Source organism: Molothrus aeneus, chromosome 29, assembly GCF_037042795.1.
Source record: "Molothrus aeneus isolate 106 chromosome 29, BPBGC_Maene_1.0, whole genome shotgun sequence".
NCBI lineage: Eukaryota > Metazoa > Chordata > Aves > Passeriformes > Icteridae > Molothrus > Molothrus aeneus.
This window is the reverse complement of record NC_089674.1, coordinates 3,150,806-3,171,552: the sequence shown is the minus strand read 5'-3', so window position 1 is coordinate 3,171,552 and position 20,747 is coordinate 3,150,806. Positions and strand designations below refer to the sequence as shown.

Below are 20,747 nucleotides of genomic sequence, written 5' to 3'. Positions count from 1 at the left end.
GGGAATGCTGATTTCCACTGGGAATTCCCAGCACCTGCGGGCAGGAATTTGGGAATGGCGCTGGGAATTGGGGAATGCTGATTTCCACTGGGAATTCCCAGCACCTGCGGGCAGGAACGCGGGAATGGTGCTGGGAATTGCGGGAATGCTGATTTCCACTGGGAATTGCAAGGATGCCGGTTCCCACCGGGTATTCCCGCAATTCCTGCGGGCAGAAATTCAGGAATGCCGATTCCACCGGGAATTCCCGGCACCTGCAGGCAGAAATGCCACCGGGAATTGCGGGAATGCCGATTCCCACTGGGAATTCCCGCAATTCCTGCAGGCAGAAATTCGGGAATGCCGATTCCCACCGGGAATTGAAGCCACCTGCGGGCAGGAACGTGGGAATGCCAATTCCCACTGGGAATTGCAGGCAGCTGTGGGCAAGAATTGCGGGAATTCTGATTCCCGCTGGGAATTCCTGCAATTCCTGCGGGCAGGATTGCAGGAATAGTGATTCCCACCAGGAATTGCAGGTACCCGTGGGCAGGAATTCAGGAATGCTGATTCCTCCCGGGAATTCCCAGCATCTGTGGGCAGGAATTTGGGAATGCCGATTCCCACTGGTAATTCCCGCAATTCCTGCGGGCAGAAATTCAGGAATGCCGATTCCCACCAGGAATTCCCGGCATCTGCGGGCAGGAATGTGGGAATGCCGATTCCCGCCGGGAATTCCCGCAATTCCTGTGGGCAGGAATTCAGGAATGCAGATTCCCGGCGGGAATTGGCCGCTCCCGCCGTGCTGGCACGGCAGCACCCCCAGCTCCTCCTGCAGCCCAAAATCCTCCAGGCAGACGGCGCAGCTCTGCCGTGGGAGGTGAGACGGCGGCTGAGGGCGGGTGTGAAACGCCACGGATCGGGAAATCCCGGGAATTTCCAGCCGGGAGCTCAGCCCGGTCCCCAGAGCACCCGCGGGGACGGGGATTCCCTCGGGATCCGAGCCCACGCATCCCGGGACAGCGCATCCCCAGCCTGTCCCGTGTCCCGAGGGTTATCCCGGGTCACCCCAGCTCCATCTCCATCCATTCCATGTCCCGAGGGTTATCCCGGTCCATCCCAGCTCCATCCCCAGCCAGACAGGCTGGGGGACACTGGCACTGCCAGCCTGGCTCTGCCTCCCACCGGGAGCCCCCCTTTGTCCCCACTGCTGGGAAAAAGAGGGGACAACCCCAGGACAGGCCCTGAGCAGGGGCTCAGGTTTGGGCGGGATCTCAGATTTGGGCAGGATCTTAGGCTTGAGCACGATCTCAGGTTTGGGCACTGAGCAGGATCTCAGATTTGGGCGGGATCTTAGGCTTGAGCAGGATCTCACGTTTGGGCACTGAGCAGGATCTCAGGTTTGGGTGGGATCTCAGGTTTGGGTGGGATCTCAGGTTTGGGTGGGATCTTAGGCTTGAGCAGGATCTCAAGTTTGGGTGGGATCTCAGGTTTGGGTGGGATCTCAGGTTTGGGCACCGAGTGGGATCCCAGGTTTGATCCCTGGGCTGAGTTTGGGGGTACTCGGGTCCATCTCAACCCTGGATGACGCTCTGTCCCCCATTCCCATGCCCGATACCACCCTGAGCTGTCCCCAGCCCCACCAGACGTGTCCAGGCCGTTCCTTAGCTCTGCCTTTATTGTCACAGGGTGGCACGAGGCACGGAGAACACCCAAACACCGCGACAGGAGCCGGCCTGAGCCCTGACATCACCACAAACACACGGCACGCACGGCAGGCGACACACGGAGCTGTCCTGGCAGCCGGGGACACAAACGCCAGGGGGGACAACAAAGCCTTGGAGGCTCCCTGGAGGCCACGGGGATGGAGCAGCCGGTGAGGTGGGGCTGGGAGGGAAACCATGGCCAGGAGTGCAGGTGGAGGGTCTGGGCTGGACCATGGGGGACCCCTCGAGCTGCAGGGGGCTGTGGGGGAGGCACGGGCAGAGCTCACACAGTGGCAGCCCCTCAGGAGCTCCTCTGGAGCCGCAGGGCGTTGTCCAGGGCCACCAGCTGGCGCAGGAAGCCGCGGTTGGGGATGATCCCGCGGTGGTCCTTGACCGTCTTTATGGCTTCGACCAGGGGCATGTGGTGGCGGATCATGAGGTAGGCGAGGACCAGGGTGGCCGACCTGCTGACCCCGACGGCACAGTGCACGAGGATCCTCCCTGGGGGGACACGGCGGCCCCGTCACGGCACGGCCGGGAACATCCCACATTTTCAGCCCCAAAATCCCACATTTTCAGCCCCAAAATCCCACATTTTCAGGCCCAAAAATCCTACATTTGGAGCCCAAAAATCCCACATTTTCAGGCCAAAAATCCCACATTTTTAGCCCAAGAATCCCACGTTTTCAGTACAAAAATTCCACACTTTTAGCCCAAGTATTGCAAATTTTCAGCCCAAAAATCCATATTTTCAGCCCAAGAATCACACATTTTCAGCCCAAAAAATCCCACATTTTCAGCCCAAGAATCCCACATTTTCAGCCCAGGAGGGGACACCATTGAGGTAATCCCATCCTGGGGACACCATCAAGATGATCCCATGAGGAGACACCGTTAGGGTTATCCCATCCAGGGGACACCATTGGGATTATCCCACGAGGAGACACCATCAAGGTGATCCCATCCAGGGGACACCATTGGGGTGATCCCACAAGGAAACACCATTTGGGTTATCCCATGGGGAGACACCATTTGGGTTATCCCATGGGGAGACACCATTGAGGTGATCCCATCCAGGGGACACCATTTGGATTAACTCATGACAGGGACACCACTGAGGCGATCCCATGAGGAAACACTGTCAGGTTTATCTCATCCAAGGGGACACCACCAAGATCATCCCATGAGGACACACTATTCGGGTGACCCCAAGAGGAGACACCACCTCAACCTCAAAACCCCTTTGTTTCCCATGACCCTCAACAACAACCACCACCAGACCACCACCCCCTCGCTGCTCCCTCCATCCCTTCTCCCTCTCCTCCCGCTTCCCTTCGGGGAACCTTCGTTGAGGGCCTGGTGGATGAAGTCGGCGGCGGGGTAGAAGTAGGGGCTCATGTCGAAGGAGGGCGAGTCGTGGGCCTCGATGCCCAGGTAGCGGATGCCCGTGCCCTCGTAGTAGTCGGCGCCGCCGCGCCAGCGGCAGTGGGAGGCGTTCAGCACGTGGGTGATGCGCAGCTGCAGCAGCTCCCGCCGGTTGGACGCGATGTCTCTGCAGGGACAGCAGGCAGGGGACGGCTCAGAGCAGTAAAAAGTGTCCCAGAGCACTGGAAAGGCTGTTCTGCTGTTCTGGATAAATGTTTTTGGCTGAGGGAGCTGGATGTAAAAACCTGGCGGATTTTTAAGGTTTTTGGGTTTACGGTGATCTCACAGCCCTGGCTCTGTGGACAACCTCCCTGCTCAGCTCTGCCAGCTCCTTCCTCCTTTGTCCCAGCTAAATCTCTGCAAGGACAACAGCCACAGCAGGCAGGGGACACCTCAGGGCACTAAAAGTGTCCCAGAATGGTGGAAGGCTGCTCTGGATAAATGTTCCTGGCTGAGAGACCTGGATGTAAAAACCTGGTACATTTTTGAGATTATTGGGTTTTGTGGCGATCTCACAGCCATGGCTCTGTGGACACTCTCTCTGCCAGCTCCTTCCTCCTTTGTCCCATCTAAAATCTCTGCAGGCACAGCAGGGAGGGACAGCTCAGAACACTAAAACTGTCCCAGCATGGTGGAAAAGTTGCTCTGGATAAATGCTCCTGGCTGAGAGACCTGGATGTAAAAACCTGGTACATTTTTGAGATTATTGGGTTTTGTGGCGATCTCACAGCCATGGCTCTGTGGACACTCTCCCTGCCACCTCCTTCCTCCTTTGTCCCATCTAAAATCTCTGCAGGGACACCTCAGAGCACTAGAACTGTCCTAGCACATTGGAAAGGCTGCTCTGGATAAATGTTCCTGGCTGAGAGACCTGGATATAAAAACCTGGCGGTTTTGAGTCCCCCTCACGGTTCATTCCTCCCTGCCATTATCCCCCAGCCCCGTCGCTGGCCACACTCACTGGTCTCCCAGGTAGAGGCCAGGCCACACCTCGTCGGCGTGGTTGCAGGCGGTTTTGCCGGTGTAGAGCAGCCGCTCCAGCTCGAAGACGCTGAGGATGGGGTGGGTGCCGCGCTCGTCCCGCGGGGCGCGGCTCGGGGAGCGGCTGCTGCTCCTGTAGAGCCTGGACAGGAAAGCCATGGGCGCTGCCCAGCCCCACCAGGCATGCCTGAGGGCACGGGGAGGCCGCACGGGAGCCTGGGGGTCACTGCTGCTGCTGCCGCCACCCACGGTCCTGCTGGGGAGCCGAGGAGCAATTAACAGTAATTATTAATAATAATTAATTAATTAACAATTATTAACAATTATTAATAACTATCAACTATTAATAATAATTATTATCACTTTCATATTATATATATTATTATATTATTTTTCTAATATATTATAATAATATAATAGAAAAATAATATAATAATATATATAATATGAAAGTAGTAATAATTATTACTTTTTAAATATATAAATATATATAATATATATTATATATATTTATATAAATTTATATATTATATATGTATATATTATATATTTATATATATAATATATAAATATATTATATTATTATATAAAAATAAATTATATCTACTAATACATTTTTATATTATAGATATTATTATATTATTTCTAGACTATATATAATTAATAAATAAATATTAGTATTAATAAATAACAATTAAAATAATTTATTATAATAACAAGTATTAAGAATTAATAACTATTAATATTATTTTAAATTGTATAGTACTATATTATTTTATATTATATATAATTAATAAATAAATAGTAATAAATAACTATTAATTATAATAAATTGGTAATAATTATTATTAATAATTATGGATCATTATTAATAATAATTATGAATAATGATTATCTGTTGCTGTAGAATGCAACAGGTGGATCTCTGATTGGTCTCATGTGGTTGTTTCTCATTGGTGGCCAATCACAGTCCAGCTGTCTCGGACTGTCTGGTCAGTCACAAGATTTTATTATCATTCCATTCTTCCTTCTTTCCTTTCAAGCCTTCTGATGAAATCCTTTCTTCTATTCTTTTACTATAGTTTTAATATATAATTTTAATATAATATATATCATAAAATAATAAATCAGCCTTCTGAAACATGGAGTCAAGATTCTCGTCCCTTCCCTCATCCTGGGACCCCTGCTCACCACCACACTGGGAATGGGGCTGGAGCACCAGGAGGGGCTGAGGGAGCTGGGAAGGTGTTGGAATGTTGGGGGACACGAGACAGATGATGGAGTTTGGACCTGGATAACATCAGAGATTGGATACCAGGATGCCTTGGCAAAAGCAAACAGAACTTTGAAAATTAGACCTGGATTGCAAGAAGAAGGGGATAAAGGGTTAAAAGGCAAAACCTCCTCTGTGTGGACATGGTGAGCACATGGTGGGAAAAATCCTCTCCTCCCAGCGCTGTAATATTTTCTCTCTCCAGTCTTCTGCTGTATTTTTTGATAAGGTTTTAACAAACCTTTTTAAATCTTTGGAAAACGAGTAGCACTTCTCACACTTCCAAGAAGGAAAAGTGCTGGGGAGAACTTCCAGCTGCCAGGGCTGGGAAGAACTTCCAGCTGCCAGGGCCAGGGAGAACTTCCAGTTCAGGGGGGAGAATTTCCAGTTCAGGGCTGGGGAGAATTTCCAGCTTCCAGGGCTGGGGAGAACTTCCAGTTCAGGGCTGGGGAGAATTTCCAGCTGCCAGAGCCAGGGAGAGCTTCCAGCTTCCAGGGCTGGGGAGAATTTCCAGTTCAGGGCTGGGGAGAAGTTCCAGCTTCCAGGGCTGGGGAGAACTTCCAGCTTCCAGAGTTGGGGAGAACTTCCAGCTTCCAGGGCTGGGGAGAAGTTCCAACTTCCAGGGCTGGGGAGAATTTCCAGCTTCCAGGGCTGGGGAGAGCTTCCAGTTTGGGGCTGGGGAGAATTCCAGCTGCCAGAGCTGGGGAGAGCTTCCAGCTGCCAGAGCCTCCACAGGCCCAGCGTTGCTCCAGCCCCGCGGTGTCGCCCTGATCTTTTAAGATTTTCTGAGCCTTCTGATGTTTACGTTCTTGTAGCAAACTTTCTCACACGCTTTCTGTAAATAACTCGCTGTCTTGCATTATTTCGTGGAGGAGGAGAAATTTGATGGATTGTCCAGTGTCGTTGGAGAGGTGGCACTGTCACCCTCCAATCCACTGTCACTTTTGGAAAAACTATAAATGTTGGAGTCAGGAAATAAACTTCCCCTTTTCTTCACCTTGAGAGCAGCGCTGTGTGCTCGTGTTGTTTTGTGTCCTACGGTGACACCGTGGTTTGGGCTGAGGCCACCTTGGCAGGAGCTGCCCTGCCCAGGAGCCCCTCCCGTGGCTCTGCTGCCAGGGGACGGTGCCAGCTTGGGGCTGGCGCTGCCAACCCGCGCTGGGAGGCGAGGAAAGGTGGCCAGGGCTGGGCACGGCACCAGGAAAAGCCCCGAGCAGGTGGGGGATTCCTCATGGCACCAGGCAGCCTGGCCGGGACACAAAACCCTGCGGGGCAGGCGGGGCAGCATTAACTTGTGACCGTGTTCACTGAGGGAAGGGATGAGGATCTGACTCCATGTTTCAGAAGGCTTGATTTATTATTTTATGATTTATATTATATTAAAACTAGACTAAAAGAATAGAAGAAAGTATTTCAGCAGAAGGCTGGCTAAGAACAGGAAAAGAAAGAATGATTGTCGCAGACATCTTTTTATGAAAAATCCTTTCCTTAGGATTTTTCCTCCTGAGAAGCTGAGAGGCCTCAGGAACAAAATGCAAACAATGGTTATCTGCTGCTGTGGAATGCAACAGGTGCATTTGGGATTGGGCTCATGTGGTTGTTTCTAATTAATGGCCAATCACAGCCCAGCTGACTCGGACAGAGAGTCCGAGCCACAAACCTTTGTTATCATTCTTTTCTATTCTATTCTTAGCTAGGCTTCTGATGAGAACCTTTTCTTCTATTCTTTTAGTATAGTTTTAATGATATATATACCATAAAATAATAAATCAGCCTTCTGAAACATGGAGTCAGATCCTCGTCTCTTCCCTCGTCCTAAGACCCCTGTGGGCATCGTCACAGATGATAACAAAGGTTTGTGACTCAGACTCTCTGTCTGAGCCAGCTGGGCTGTGATTGGCCATTAATTAGAAACAACCACATGAGCCCAATCCCAGATGCACCTGTTGCATTCCACAGCAGCAGATAACCATTGAGTACATTTTGTTCCTGAGGCCTCTCAGCTTCTCAGGAGGAAAAATCCTAAGGAAAGGATTTTCCATAGAAGATGTCTGTGACAATCAACCTTCCACGGGCACGGCCCCGCAGCTGCTCGGGAGCAGCCGGGGCTGCTCCGGGCTGGGAAGGGTTAACTGCAGGCATGACCAAGCTGCTTTCAGCCAGCAGCTCCTGCAGGGCACGGCTCTGCATCATCCGCTGCTGTCACACATCTGCAAGGACCCTGCCCGGGCAGTGCCCGCAGCCAGGTGTGGTCAGAGCGGCGTTTTTGTGTTCCCTGCGCTGCCGCCCCTCCCTCAGGAGGAGAAATGAGAAATTCTCCTTCTCACATCGCTGCTGATGCCCGGAGGTGCCCTGCAGCGGAGCCTCGCCTCGCAGCGCTGCCCGGCTGGGCTGGGGGAGGCGACGAGACCTCGGTCCCTTCTCTGTGACATTCCTGGGACCTCCCCGGTCCCTTCTCTGTGACATTCCCGGTCCCTCCTCGGTCCCTTCGCTGTGACATTGCCGGTCCCTCCTGTGTGACATTCCCAGTCCCTTCTCCATGATATTCCCGGTCTCTCCTCGGTCCCTTCTCTGTGACATTCCCAATCCCTTCTCCGTGACATTCCCGGTCCCTTCTCCGTGACATTCCCAGTCCCTTCTCTGTGACATTCCCAGTCCCTTCTCCGTGACATTCCCGGTCCCTTCTCCGTGACATTCCCGGTCCCTTCTCTGTGACATTCCCAGTCCCTTCTCCGTGACATTCCCGGTCTCTCCTCGGTCCATTCTCTGTGACATTCCCAGTCCCTTCTCCGTGACATTCCCAGTTCCTTCTCTGTGACATTCCCGGTCCCTTCTCCGTGACATTCCCAGTCCCCCCTCGGTCCCTTTTCTGTGACATTCCTGGTCCCTCCTGTGTGACATTCCCGGTCCCCCCTCGGTCCCTCCTCTGTGACATTCCCGGGGCTCCAGCCAGCCGAGGAGGAGGAAGGAGCCCCCAGACTCTCCAGCCGTGTCTCGGCAACGCGGAGGGAAATGCGCCAAGGGCAGGGGGGAGCTCGGAGGGAGCCCAGGGACGTCCCCATGTCCCTTCCCTGTACCCGGGATGTGCCAGCCCTGCCCAGGTGTCACCCCAGGGCCGGTTCCTCCTGCTCTGACCCAGGCTGGGAATCCGGGCTGGGACAGGCTCCGGGCAGGGCCGAGCTCGGGGAACCTTGTGTGACCTTGGTGGCAGCGCGTCCCCAGCCCCGGAATCAGCGGCTGGAGCATGGGGAGGGGCTGGAGCGACGGGATTCCAGCCGCAACAATGGCCACAGCTGGCTGGAAAAACAGCCATGGAAAAACAGCCATGGAAAAACAGCCATGGAAAATCAGCCATGCCCAGCCAGGCCGGGCTGCCTGCCGCGCCCGGAGCCCCCTGCAGACCCCCAGGGTCGGGAGAGGCTCCGGGCACCGCCCGGGCAGGGCTGGCCCCTGGCTGGGGGCAGAGCCGGGGATCGCCCGCTGCCCCCCGGCCCCTGTGCCCGGCGGGGAGGGGACACGGAGCCCTGGGATGGGGGGGGATGGAGCCCTGGGATGGGGGGGATGGAGCCCTGGGATGGGGGGGATGGAGCCCTGGGATGGGGCACGGAGCCCTGGGATGGGGGGGGATGGTCCTGTGGGGTGCAGGGAGAGGTGCAGGACGCAGGAATGATCCCGTGGGGTGCAGGAATGATCTCATGGGGTGCAGGAATAATTCTGTGGGGTGCAGGGAGAGGTGCAGGACGCAGGAATGATCCCGAGTGGTGCAGGAATCATTCTGTGGGGTGCAAGGAGGGTTCAGGATTCAGGAATGATCCCGAGGGGTGCAGGAAGGATCCCGTGTGGTGCAGGGGGGTTCAGGATTCAGGAACGATCCCGTGGGGTGCAGGAATGATCCTGAGGGGTGCAGGAATCATTCTGTGGGGTGCAGAAAGGATCGCGTGGGGTGCAGGGATGATCCCATGGGGTGCAGGGGGGTTCAGGATTCAGGAACGATCCCGAGGGGTGCAGGGAGGGTTCAGGATGCAGGAACGATCCCGAGGGGTGCAGGGAGGGTTCAGGATGCAGGAACGATCCCGAGGGGTGCAGAGATGATCCCATGGGGTGCAGGGAGGGTCCAGGATGCAGGAACGATCCCGAGGGGTGCAGGGATGATCCCGAGGGGTGCAGGGAGGGTTCAGGATGCAGGAACGCTCCCGCAGGACGCAGGACCCTCCCTCAGGGAGCCGAGCGGAGGCTCCGCGCCTCGGGGCCCCCCCCGGGAGGCGCGGGGAGCGTTCGGGCCCCCCGAGCGTACCTGGGCGAGCGCCGGGAGCCGCGGCAGGAGCGGGAGCAGCGGGATCAGCTCCGGTCGGCCATGTCTGGCTGCCGCGGGAGGGAGGGACGGAGGCGGATGGAGGAGCTGCTATTTTAAGCCATGACATGGCCGGAGGCAGCGCGGGTCGAGCCGGGCTGGGCGCGGGGGGGACGCGCGGACACCGCGGAGCGCCCGCGGCCCCGCGCAGCAGCGACGGCGGCGATGTCCCCAAATCCTCCGCGGAGCCTCCCCCGCACCCCGCCGAAGCCACGGCTGGAGGAAATGGGGATGGGGTTTGGTGGTTTTTTTTTTTTTTTTTTTTTTTTTTTTTTTTTTTGTATTTTTTTAGGTTTTTTTTTTTTTTTGTATTTTTTAGGGGTTTTTTTTTGTATTTTTCTTTCCAAGGCGATTATTTTTTGGTATTTTTTAAATTATATTTTGTATTTTTCCTTCCCAGGCAATTTTTTTTGTATTTTTTTAATTCTTATTTTTCCTTCCAAGGTGATTTTTTTTTGGATATTTTTAAGTTTTTTTTTTTGTATTTTTCCTCCTCAGGCAATGGATTTTTTTTTGGATTTTTTTTGTTTTTTGTATTTTTGAATTTTTCCTCCAAGGCATTTTTTTTATTATTATTTGGTATTTTTTGTATTTTTCCTTCCGAGGTGATTTTTTTTTGGGGATATTTTTTAGTTAATTTTTTTGTGTTTTTCCTTCCCAGGCAGTGTTTTTTTGTATTTGTTTTTGTATTTTTCCTTTCCAGGCAATGTTTTTTGTATTTTTGGGGGTTTTTTTGTATTTTTTGTACTTTTCCTTCCCATGTGATTTTTTTGATATTTTTTTCCCATCTGACCTCATCCCCCCCCTCCCTTTTTGTACATCCAGGCCTCAGTGATTTTTTTTTTCTCCTTGTGCAAAGAAAATAAACCCTGGATTTATGTGGGAATGGCAAAGCACGGAATGGCTTGGCTTGGGCAGGACCTTAAACATCACCTCCTTCCATAGTCCTGTGGTTCTCTTCCAAATTAAAACAATTTACAAATTCCTGTCAAGGGCAGGGAATATTTATTTTTCTAGAAGGGGGAAAGTAAAAAATAATTTTAAAAAATTAAAAATTAAAACAAGAAAGAAAAATTAAAATTAAAAAAAAAAAGAAAGAAAAATTAAAAAAGAAAAATTAAAAAAAAGAAAGAAAAATTTAAAAAAGAAGAAAAAATTTAAAAAAATAAAGAAAAATTTAAAGAAATAAAGAAAAATTTAAAGAAATAAAGAAAAATTAAAACAAAAAGAGGAAATGATTGAAGCAGAGGTTTTTTGTGTTTTGACAGCTTCTAAATGGCACCATTGATTTCACAAGTGCTGCAATGTTTCAGTTAAACATTTTCCAGGCTGAATTTGCTCCCTTTCCCTTGGAAGTGCTGAATTCCCCACAAAAAGTTTGACTCGGATCAGGAAGTGGGAATGTGGTGGGAAAAACAAACCCAGGAGAAATGGAAACTGCTGCAGGCTGAGTCCTGAGAGTCCCTCACTCGGGATGGGATGGGATGGGATCCATGGGATGGGATAGGATCAGTGGGATGGGATGGGATGGGATCGATGGGATGGGATGGGATGGGATCCATGGGATGGGATCAGTGGGATGGGATGGGATGGGATCAGTGGGATGGGATGGGATCGATGGGATGGGATCAGTGGGATGGGATCCATGGGATGGGATGGGATGGGATGGGATCAGTGGGATGGGATGGGATGGGATTCATGGGATGGGATCAATGGGATGGGATGGGATTGCATCAGTGGGATGGGATGGGATTGATAGGATGGGATCGATGGGATGGGATCGATGGGATGGGATGGGATGGGATCGATAGGATGGGATCCATGGGATGGGATGGGATCCATGGGATGGGATCCATGGGATGGGATCCATGGGATAGTGATGGGATCCATGGGATGGGATGGGAGCACAGCTGGAAAAGTTCATGGATGCAGCCACTGGAGGCTGCTCTGGTCATACATAAATCACCTTCCTCATCCTTCACCACAACCACCCAAACAACCTCTGCCAGCCCCTTCCTGCCCCTAACTGTGGGTAAAGCTGGAAAATCCCTCCTGGAGAGGGGATCCCTCAGCTCCCAGCCCCACTTCCCTGGGATTCATGGCCCCGACCTTCACCCTGTCCCGTCCCCGTGCCTCCCTCTCCTCCCCTCCAGGGACATTCCCATTGTTATTCCAGCCAGGTTCCTGCAGGATTCACTCTAAAATCTCCTCTTCAAGCAGATAATTAAAACGTAATGGTGTTTATATTGCAGAGAAAAATAATAATAATAGTAATAATAATCACAATAAACACGACTTTGCTGCTCGGGAGACTTTGTCAAATGGCTCCTGGAGAGGCTGGGCACACTTTAATGAGTTTAAAGATGAGGATTTACAGGATTTACAAACTTATTCAATTGTTCACAGGTGACTGCTGAGGTGAAGCTGCTTTCAGGGGCATCGGGGCTGTGACTGCATCAGGACAAAATAAAAATAAAATAAAATAATAATAAAAAAAGGGCATTAAAATCCCATCACTTTTACAGCAGCAGGTCTGCAGAATGGAATTGCGGCTCTGCAGAGTCCAGGAGCGACCCTGAATTAATGGCTTGGCTTCTCCAGGCCGCTCACACTGCTCATTTCATGCAAGATAAATTACAGGAACTGGAACTGCCTGCCCGGGGACCTGAGAGAGCCGGGGGTAACTCAGTGGCTACTCTGGGGTAACTCACCAGTAACTCAGGGGGTACTCAGGGATAACTCACGGGTAACTCAGGGAAAACTCTGGGGTAACTCTGGGGTTACTCTGGGGTAACTCTGGTAACTTGGGGATAACTCGGGGATAACTCTGGGGTAAATCAGGGGTTACTCGGGGGTAACTCGGGGTAACTCAGGGGTAACTCAGGGGTAACTCGGGGATAACTCAGGGATAACTTGGGAGTAACTTGGGAATAACTCACAGGTAACTCAGGGGTAACTTGGGGATAACTCAGGGATAGCTCATGGGTAACTTTGGGGTTACTCAGGGATCACTCTTGAGTTACTCAGAGGTCACTCAGGAGTTACTCAGAGGTCACTCTGGGGTCACTCCAGGTCACAGCTTGGGCTGGGTCCCATCCCTGGCCCAGGGCCCTGCTCTGGGGGCTGCTCACAGCCCCAGCTGGAATTAAAATTCCTTCAAAAGCAAAAGGCACCAAAGGCAAACCCTCAGTGAGCAGCCCCTGAACTGAGCCTTGTGCTGCACAAATGTCCCCTAAACCTGGGTCTGCCTCCTTTGTGGGACAAAAAAAATCTTCATGTGGCTGCAGAGTCCTGGAAGGGGAGGTGGCTGCAGGTCTGAGCTTAACCCTGCCACAAGCAGAGGCAGCCCAGCCTAACAAAGCTGGGAAATCCAGTGCTGGGAGCCCAAATCCTGATTTCCTGCTGGTAAAGTCGGCTGCACCTGTCGCAGACATCCTTTATGAAAATTCCTTTCCTTAGGATTGTTCCTCCTGAGAAGCTGAGAGGCCTCAGGAACAAAATGTAACCAATGGTTATCTGCTGCTGTGGAGTGCAACAGGTACATCTGGGATTGGTCCGTGTTGGATGTTTCTAATTAATGGCCAATCACAGCCCAGCTGGCTCGGACAGAGAGTCCGAGCCACAAGCCTTTGTTATCATTCTTTCCTATTCTATTCTTAGCCAGCCTTCTGATGAAATCCTTTCTTCTATTCTTTTAGTATAGTTTTAATGTAATATAAATAATAAAATAATAAATCAGCCTTCTGAAACATGGAGTCAGATCCTCGTCTCTGCCCTCATCCTCAGACCCCTGTGAACACCAGCACGTGCACCCACCCAGACAGAGCTCAGGCCTGACCCACCCTCTGCTCTCCTTGGAAGCAACGGGGAATATCCAGGATTTCGCCTCTGTTCCCCTCCTGCCACTCCCCTGCTGGGTTTTGTCACCCGCTTGGGCACTTCATCACCGTTCTCCTTCCTTTTGGAAAGCGCTGACGTGTAATTATTGCCGTGATTAACGCTCTTGTGCAGCTAATTGTAATTACACCTTCCCATCCCCAGCCTCAATTACTCATTCTCGCCTCAGCCCAATGTTTTCCTCTCCCCGAGTTTCTGGAAGTTGTCTGGCCTGGATAAACACTCTGAGAAAACCATGCCAGCATTCCAAACTCCTCCGTTTCCCCCATGGGGATTAATTTTGGGCCATAATAATGAAAAAAGGCTGGTGTAAATCAGAGCAGCTCCCCCCGTGCCACCACGCTGTTTCCATGATATTTTATAAAAAATCCCTTTGCCAGGATTTTGTCTCCTGGGAAGCTGGGAAGCTTCAGCTTCTCCCTGTTTTGCTGCTTTGGAATGTGATTTGGAGAATTTTTCACCCAGCATGTGAATAGTTTTAATTTAATGACCAATCCCAGTCCAGCTGTGTCAGGACTACTCTGTGTCTTGGTTTGGAAAGCCAGGAGTCTGCTAAGGAAGGCAGGAGCCTCCCCTGAAATGGAGAATGCAAACCCCCTCCTTCCTCTGAATTGCTACAAATTTGAAATTAAGGGGCTCAGGCAAAAATTATGGGAGCAGGAATAACAGTTCTTTAATAGGGAAGAAAATAAAAGGATAAAATAAACAATGCAGTGAACTAAACCAACAGTGCCAGAGTCAGAACCCAGCCTGACACCCTGTGGGTCAGGGTGTGGGCAGCAGAACCATTGGAATTGTGGCTCAGCCCTCCTGCAGTGCCAGGGCTGGTTCTGCTGGAGCAGGGATCCTGCAGAGAAGGGTGGATTCTGCCTCTGAAGATCCAGGGGAAGGAGAGGCAGCTGCTGCTCCTCTGGGAATCCAGTGGAGAAGCCGTGCTGGTGTTCCAGAATCTCCAGATTATATCCAGGTAGGAATGCTTGGCTGGTGATCCAGAATCTCCAGATTATATCCAGGTAGGAATGCTTGGCTCCTCCCTCTGGGCTCACATCTCCCAATGGGATGCTGCAGTTCTTATCAGCCATGCAGGGACATTCAATGGCCTCTTATCAGCAGATGTCTCCCCAGAGGGAGGAGTGGCTGTGGAAGAGATAAGGAAAACTGCCCATGAACAGGAGACAGCTGCCATGCAGATGGTAATAGAATACACCTTGCCTTGCAATCTGAAACACTCTGGTCAGTCACAGATTTTTATTTTTCATTCTTGTCAAGCCTTCTGATGTCTCCTTTCTCTTTCTTTAGTATAGCTTTAGTATATCATAATATAATATAATATAATATAATATAATATAATATAATATAATATAATATAATATAATATAATATAGTAACATAACATAATACAATATAACATACCTTACATAATAATATAATAAATCAGCCTTCTGAGAGCTTGGAGTCAATTCTCATCTCTCACCTCGTCCTGGGGACCTTCCCAACAACACCACACCTCGTGGATTTACAGCAGGGGAGGTGTCAGATATTTCACTGAGAAGCCACTGACATCCCAGGAAATATCGCTGAGGGAGTTCCTATGTGCCAAAAAAATCCATAATTGTTGAGATATTGGGATATTGGGACACGAGACAGATGATGGACTTGGGACCTGGTTAGCCTAAGAGATTTGATAACAGGATGCCTTGGCAAGAGCAAAATTTGAGGATTAAAAGCAGATTCAATCAGACAGGTTCACCAGAAAAGGAAAATCTCATTGAACTCTGCCAGCAAAAGATGTTGGAACATGCATAAGTTTGTGTGTGTGATTTTAACCTAACATTTGGAGTAAACATTACTAAAAACTACTGTTCCTAAAACAGTATAGAAACATTGGTTGCCCTCAATAAATTCGGATTCTGATCACAAAATCAGCCTTCCCTGGCCAGGGACACAGAGCAGGGACAGCCTGGTGCCAGCCTGGCCAGGGACAGAGAGCAAGGACAGCCTGGTGCCACCCTGGCCAAGGACACAGAGCAGGGACAGCCTGGTGCCAGCCTGGCCAGGGTCAGGGACACAGACAGGGCCACCCTGCCAGCTCCTAGTCCTGATTTGAGCTGTGACTGCAGCAAAACGCCCCCCCTGGCCCTGCCTGCAGTGAGAGCTGACAGGAAAATTTTTACTTTTTGGAAAAATATCAATTTTCAGCCTTCAAAGGCTCCGTAGCTCAGCTGCTGTTCCCAGCCCCTAACTCTGCTCTGTGTTTTCCCTTAGCTGGAACTCACTTGAAAAATGCCACAAATCATCCCCCTGCCCTTTTTCCAGCCTTGGTGCCCACCCTGCATCCTCTGAGACCAGAGCATGACCCCCCTCTCCCACAGAGATGGAAGGGGAGGCAAAATAAATGAAATTAAAAGTGAAATGATTCCATTGTCAATCTGGGTGCTTTCCAAATAAACCCATCAAAGTCTGGAGGATTATTGGAGTTGATGGCTGTGGATCCACAACCAGACAAATGGGGAGGTTGGGAAGCTGCTGTTCCACTCAGCTGGGGCTGCAGGAAGTTCCCAGCCCTGGCTAATTGCTCCGTTTGGCAGCTTTAATTAAGTGCAGCCTCCTGAACGAGCTGCTCCAGACAGAGCCTGTGCACGGCAGAGCTCCCAAAGCTCCTGGGATGTGCCCTGAACTCCTTGGAGCAGCTCCTGGCCCAGGGGTGGGAACAGGGAATGATGGATTTCATGGAAAACCCTCAGGTTCTCCTGACCCCAGGGATGGCCACGGACAGCTCTGGGAGCTCACCATGGCACACAGAACAGGGAATGATGGATTTCATGGAAAACCCTCAGATTTGGGTTCTCCTGACCCCAGGGATGGCCATGGACTGGTCTGGGAATTCATCACAGCACACAGAACAGGGAAATGATGGATTTCATGGAAAATCCTCAGATTTGGGTTCTCCTGACCCCAAGGATGGGAACAGGGGAATGATGGATTTCATGGAATATCTGTGAGATTGAGTTCTCCTGAAACCAGGGTTTGGAACAGGGAAACAATAGATTTCATGGAAAACCCACAGATTTGGGTCCTCCTGACCCCAGGGATGGGAACAGAGCTCATCATGGCACAGAGACCAGGGAAATTATGTATTTCATGGAAAATCCACAGATTTAGGTTGATGGAATGTCCACGGGATTGGGTTCTCCTGCCCCAGGGATGGGAACAGGGAAATGATGGATTTCATGGAAAACCTGCAGATTTGGGTTCTCCTGACCCCAGGGATGGCCATGGACTGGTCTGGCAGCTCCTCATGGCACACAGACGAGGGAAATTATGGATTTAATGGAAAATACTCAGATTTGGGTTCATGGAGTATCCACAGGATTGGGTTCTCCTGAAACCAGGGATGGGAACAGGGAAACGATGGATTTAATGGAAAACCTGCAGATTTGGATTCTCCTGACCCCAGGGATAGTCACAGACAGCTCTGGGAGCTCATCATGGCACAGAGACCAGGGAAATGATGGATTTCATGGAAAATCTGTGGGATTGGGTTCTCCTGACCCCAGGGCTGGGAACAGGGAAATGATGGATTACATGGAATATCTGCAGATTTGGATTCTCCTGACCCCAGGGATGGCCACGGACAGCTCTGGGAGCTCATCATGGCACAGAGACCAGGGAAATGATGGATTTCATGGAAAACCCTCAGATTTGGGTTCTCCTGCCCCCAGGGATGCCCACAGCTCTGGGGAAGGGCAGCTCCAGGCTCCACAGCTGTGGGAAATCCCATTTTTATTGCCACAGGGAATGAGGAGCAGAAAGGGAGGGTTTATTGCCACAGGGAATGAGGAGCAGGAAGTGCTGTGGCCACATCTCAGCCCCCAGAACCTTCCAGCCCGTGCAGCTCAGGCCAAGTTTTCCCCTCAGTCCTAAAAAGAACGGATTAACCTTTTCCAGTTAATTTCTCCAAACCCCAAATTAATTATCTTTTCATTCTTCTCCCATCCTTTCCCTGCCAAGGGACAGAAATCAGGACAGGGCTCCTGGGCTCTCTAAATCCTGCAATATTTATCACCTGGAGCCTTGCTCCTGACGGGAGCACTGGAGCTTTTGTGCTGAGATAAAACCAGGCAGGGACACGGGGACAGCGCTGGGAGCATCATCCTGAGGCCAGCCCTGAGGGGAAAAGGCCATTCCATCCAGGAAAGGCCCAACCACTCACTGAGTGTCAGATTTGTTTTTGTTGTTTCTGGGCTTTTTATCTGAGCAAGGACCCAGAAGAGGGAGAGAGCAGCAGGAGGGAGGAGGGAGAAAAGGAGAAGGAACAAGGAAAAACTTGAATAAATGAAAATAAGGGAAAGATTTTGGGGGGAAAAAAAGCTGCACGGAGGGATTGGGATTCAGGCCAGCTCTGTCTGCAGCCTTCCAAAGCATACAATACATCCAAGGAAAAGGCAGGCAGCACATCTGAGCAGAAATTACAGGTGGCTGAATTAATTAGCTCCAAATCCCAACACCCCCAAACATCAGGCGCTGGGATTACGGACCCTGAGCTGGTTTGCTGCCGGATCCCAAAGCCCAGAGATTATTTGGATTCAAATTGGAATTGTTGCAGATGGGTTTGTTTAGGGAAGGGGAGAGCAGTCTGTTCCTGTTCTGCCTTCAGCTAAAGCAGAAGGACTCCTTTCCTTTTTCCTTTCCTTTCCTTTTTCCTTTCCTTTTTCCTTTCCTTTTCCTTTCCTTTCCTTTCCTTTCCTTTCCTTTCCTTTCCTTTCCTTTCCTTTCCTTTCCTTTCCTTTCCTTTCCTTTCCTTTCCTTTCCTTTCCTTTCCTTTCCTTTCCTTTCCTTTCCCTTTCCCTTTCCCTCCTGGATGCTGCTGTTCCCCAAGATCCTCAAGGATCCATGGATCCTGCTGTTCCCCATCCACGGATTTAAGGTCCTTCCAGCCCCACCCAGGCTGGAATTCTGTGATTCTGAATTTCACGTTGCATTTCAGCATCTTTGGAGAAAACTCCTCCAGGTTTTTCCTGGCAAGGGCAAGTCCTGCAGAAGGAAATCCTCATGGAGAAGGAATTCCTGGCAGAGAGAGTTGGGAATTCCCGTTATTCCCGGCTGCATTCCTGGCCCTCACCCTGCTGCCAGAGCATGGAAAATACAAAATCCCACCTCAGCGCTTCTGCCGGGCTGGGGAACGAATGGACGGCGAGAAAAAAGCGCCATTCCCAAAAAGCGCCATTTCCAAAAAGCGCCACTCCCAAAAAGCGCCATGTTATAAAGGATCGACAAAAAAAGACAAATTAATAATGATAGCGAAAGGTTTTATTTTCAAGACTGAAGATGTGGTCCTCAAAAGCACGGCCAAAGAGACAGTGTTGAGCCTGGGGCTGGCGCTGGGTGAACCCAGATCCGACCTCTACTGCATCGAATCTCCCTCTGTTCACGAATGCCATCTCTGGCCGGGCTGTTTTATGCAGTTTGTTCTGCCTGGGGCAGAGGTGCCCCGATTTCTTTTGTCACCCTGCATGTGTATGAAGTTCCTTTCACTGTACAGGGCTGGACAATGGCTGTTTCTGGGGTGGTGGCAGCTGCTGATCACGTCAGGGGAAGCTGTGTGACCGTGTTCACAGGGCTGCCAGGATGAGTGAAAGGACGAGGATATGACTCCATGTTTCAGAAGGCTGATTTATTATTTTATGATATATATATTATATTAAAACTATAGTAACAGAATAGAAGAAAGGATTCCATCAGAAGGCTTGAAAGGAAAGGAAGGAATGGAATGATAATAAAATCTTGTGACTGATCAGAGTCTGAGCCAGCTGGGCTGTGATTGGCCATTAATTAGAAACAACCACATGAGCCCAATCCCAGATGCACCTGTGGCATTCCACAGCAGCAGATAACCATCGGTTACATTTTGTTCCTGAGGCCTCTCAGCTTCTGAGGAGAAAAAATCCTAAGGAAGGGATTTTCCATAAAATGTGTCTGTGAAAGTCGTGTATTCAGATGCATGCTCTTGACGACTTTGGCTATCTTGATTGGTGACGCTTATCAATGCTGATTGTCCTTGGGTGTTCCCAGGTAATTAAAGGAATAATTCCTGGAGAAGCCCATCCCTGCACCACCACGTCCTTTTTGCCTGTTAACCAGGCATTCTTTCCTGCTGCCATCAGGAGTTTCGCAGCTTCTCCGTGCCAATCTGTCTCTGGGCTGTCCGTGCTCTGAGGCTCGTTTCTGTTTCCGTTACCTGTATAATTTATTTTACAATTTTTATTTTATACATTTTCCACACAAGCATGAATTACTTTACATCACATATTACAGACATTTCCAAAAAAAAAGCCACGTTTCCAAAAAGTGCCATTTCCGAAAAGCAACATTTCCAAAAAGCAGCATTTCAAAGCATTCCAGGCTGCGAGCGCCCTAAATTAGAAAAGGCACAGCTCCTCCACGGCCAGAGTGCAGCCAATTACCCGCTGAAAGAAAAGGTGATTTCTGTCCCTTTCGCCTCTGATGCTTTCAGGATCCATCAGGTCCTTATTTGTGGGGACCTTGGGCGCTTTGGAGAAGCAGGAAATTGCTTTGCTTTGGCTTCGTTTTCACGCTGGTTAAATGAAAGTCTTTGAGAGCCGTGGGGGCTGAGTTTCTTCCTCTCCTGCAAAGTTTCCTCCTCCTTCAGGCCCCAACTGCCACAGCTTTGTGCTGATGGTTGTGCACAGAATGTGGGATTTATATTATATTATATTATATTATATTATATTATATTATATTATATTATATTATATTATATTATATTATATTATATTATATTATATTATATTATATTATATTATATATAACATAATATATATTAGATTATATTAGTAAATATATTATATATACTATTACAATATTATACTTATATAATATAATATTAATATATAATTAATATAGATTACAAATATATAATTATAATTAAATCCATAATTTAAATATAATTTAAATATATAATTATATAATATACGTATATATATTAGATTAGTTAATATAATATAATATAATATAATATAATATAATATAATATAATTATTTATATTATATAAAATATATAAAAGATAAAAAGATATACTTATTTATATATTATATTATATAATTTATTTATAAT

The 20,747-nt window shown here is 49.5% G+C and overlaps 1 protein-coding gene across 2 annotated transcripts; it reads right to left on the bottom strand.

Moving 5' to 3' along the window:
- Positions 1 to 1,639: 1,639 nt before the first annotated feature.
- On the bottom strand, positions 1,640 to 9,895 carry DUSP26 (dual specificity phosphatase 26). Of its 2 annotated transcripts, none has more exons than XM_066567450.1 (4): positions 9,659 to 9,895; positions 4,072 to 4,347; positions 3,029 to 3,237; positions 1,640 to 2,186 (listed from the first exon to the last, which is right to left on the bottom strand). In XM_066567450.1, the coding sequence occupies exons 2-4, from the start codon at positions 4,248 to 4,250 to the stop codon at positions 1,987 to 1,989; spliced, it is 588 nt and encodes a 195-aa protein (XP_066423547.1). In that variant the 5' UTR covers positions 4,251 to 4,347; positions 9,659 to 9,895; the 3' UTR covers positions 1,640 to 1,986. The 2 variants fall into 2 exon arrangements, with proteins under 2 accessions (XP_066423547.1, XP_066423548.1); XM_066567451.1 differs by having other exon boundaries at positions 4,072 to 4,344.
- Between the last annotated feature and the right edge of the window lie 10,852 nt (positions 9,896 to 20,747).

Excerpts from the sequence above, each read along its gene's own strand:
- DUSP26 (XM_066567450.1), bottom strand. The coding sequence starts at position 4,250 with ATGGCTTTCCTGTCCAGGCTCTACAGGAGCAGCAGCCGCTCCCCGAGC. Across the intron at positions 3,238-4,071 it reads GGCCTCTACCTGGGAGACCA|AGACATCGCGTCCAACCGGC; the intron begins GTGAGTGTGGCC and ends CTGTCCCTGCAG. Across the intron at positions 2,187-3,028 it reads CCACCAGGCCCTCAACGAAG|GGAGGATCCTCGTGCACTGT; the intron begins GTTCCCCGAAGG and ends GTGTCCCCCCAG.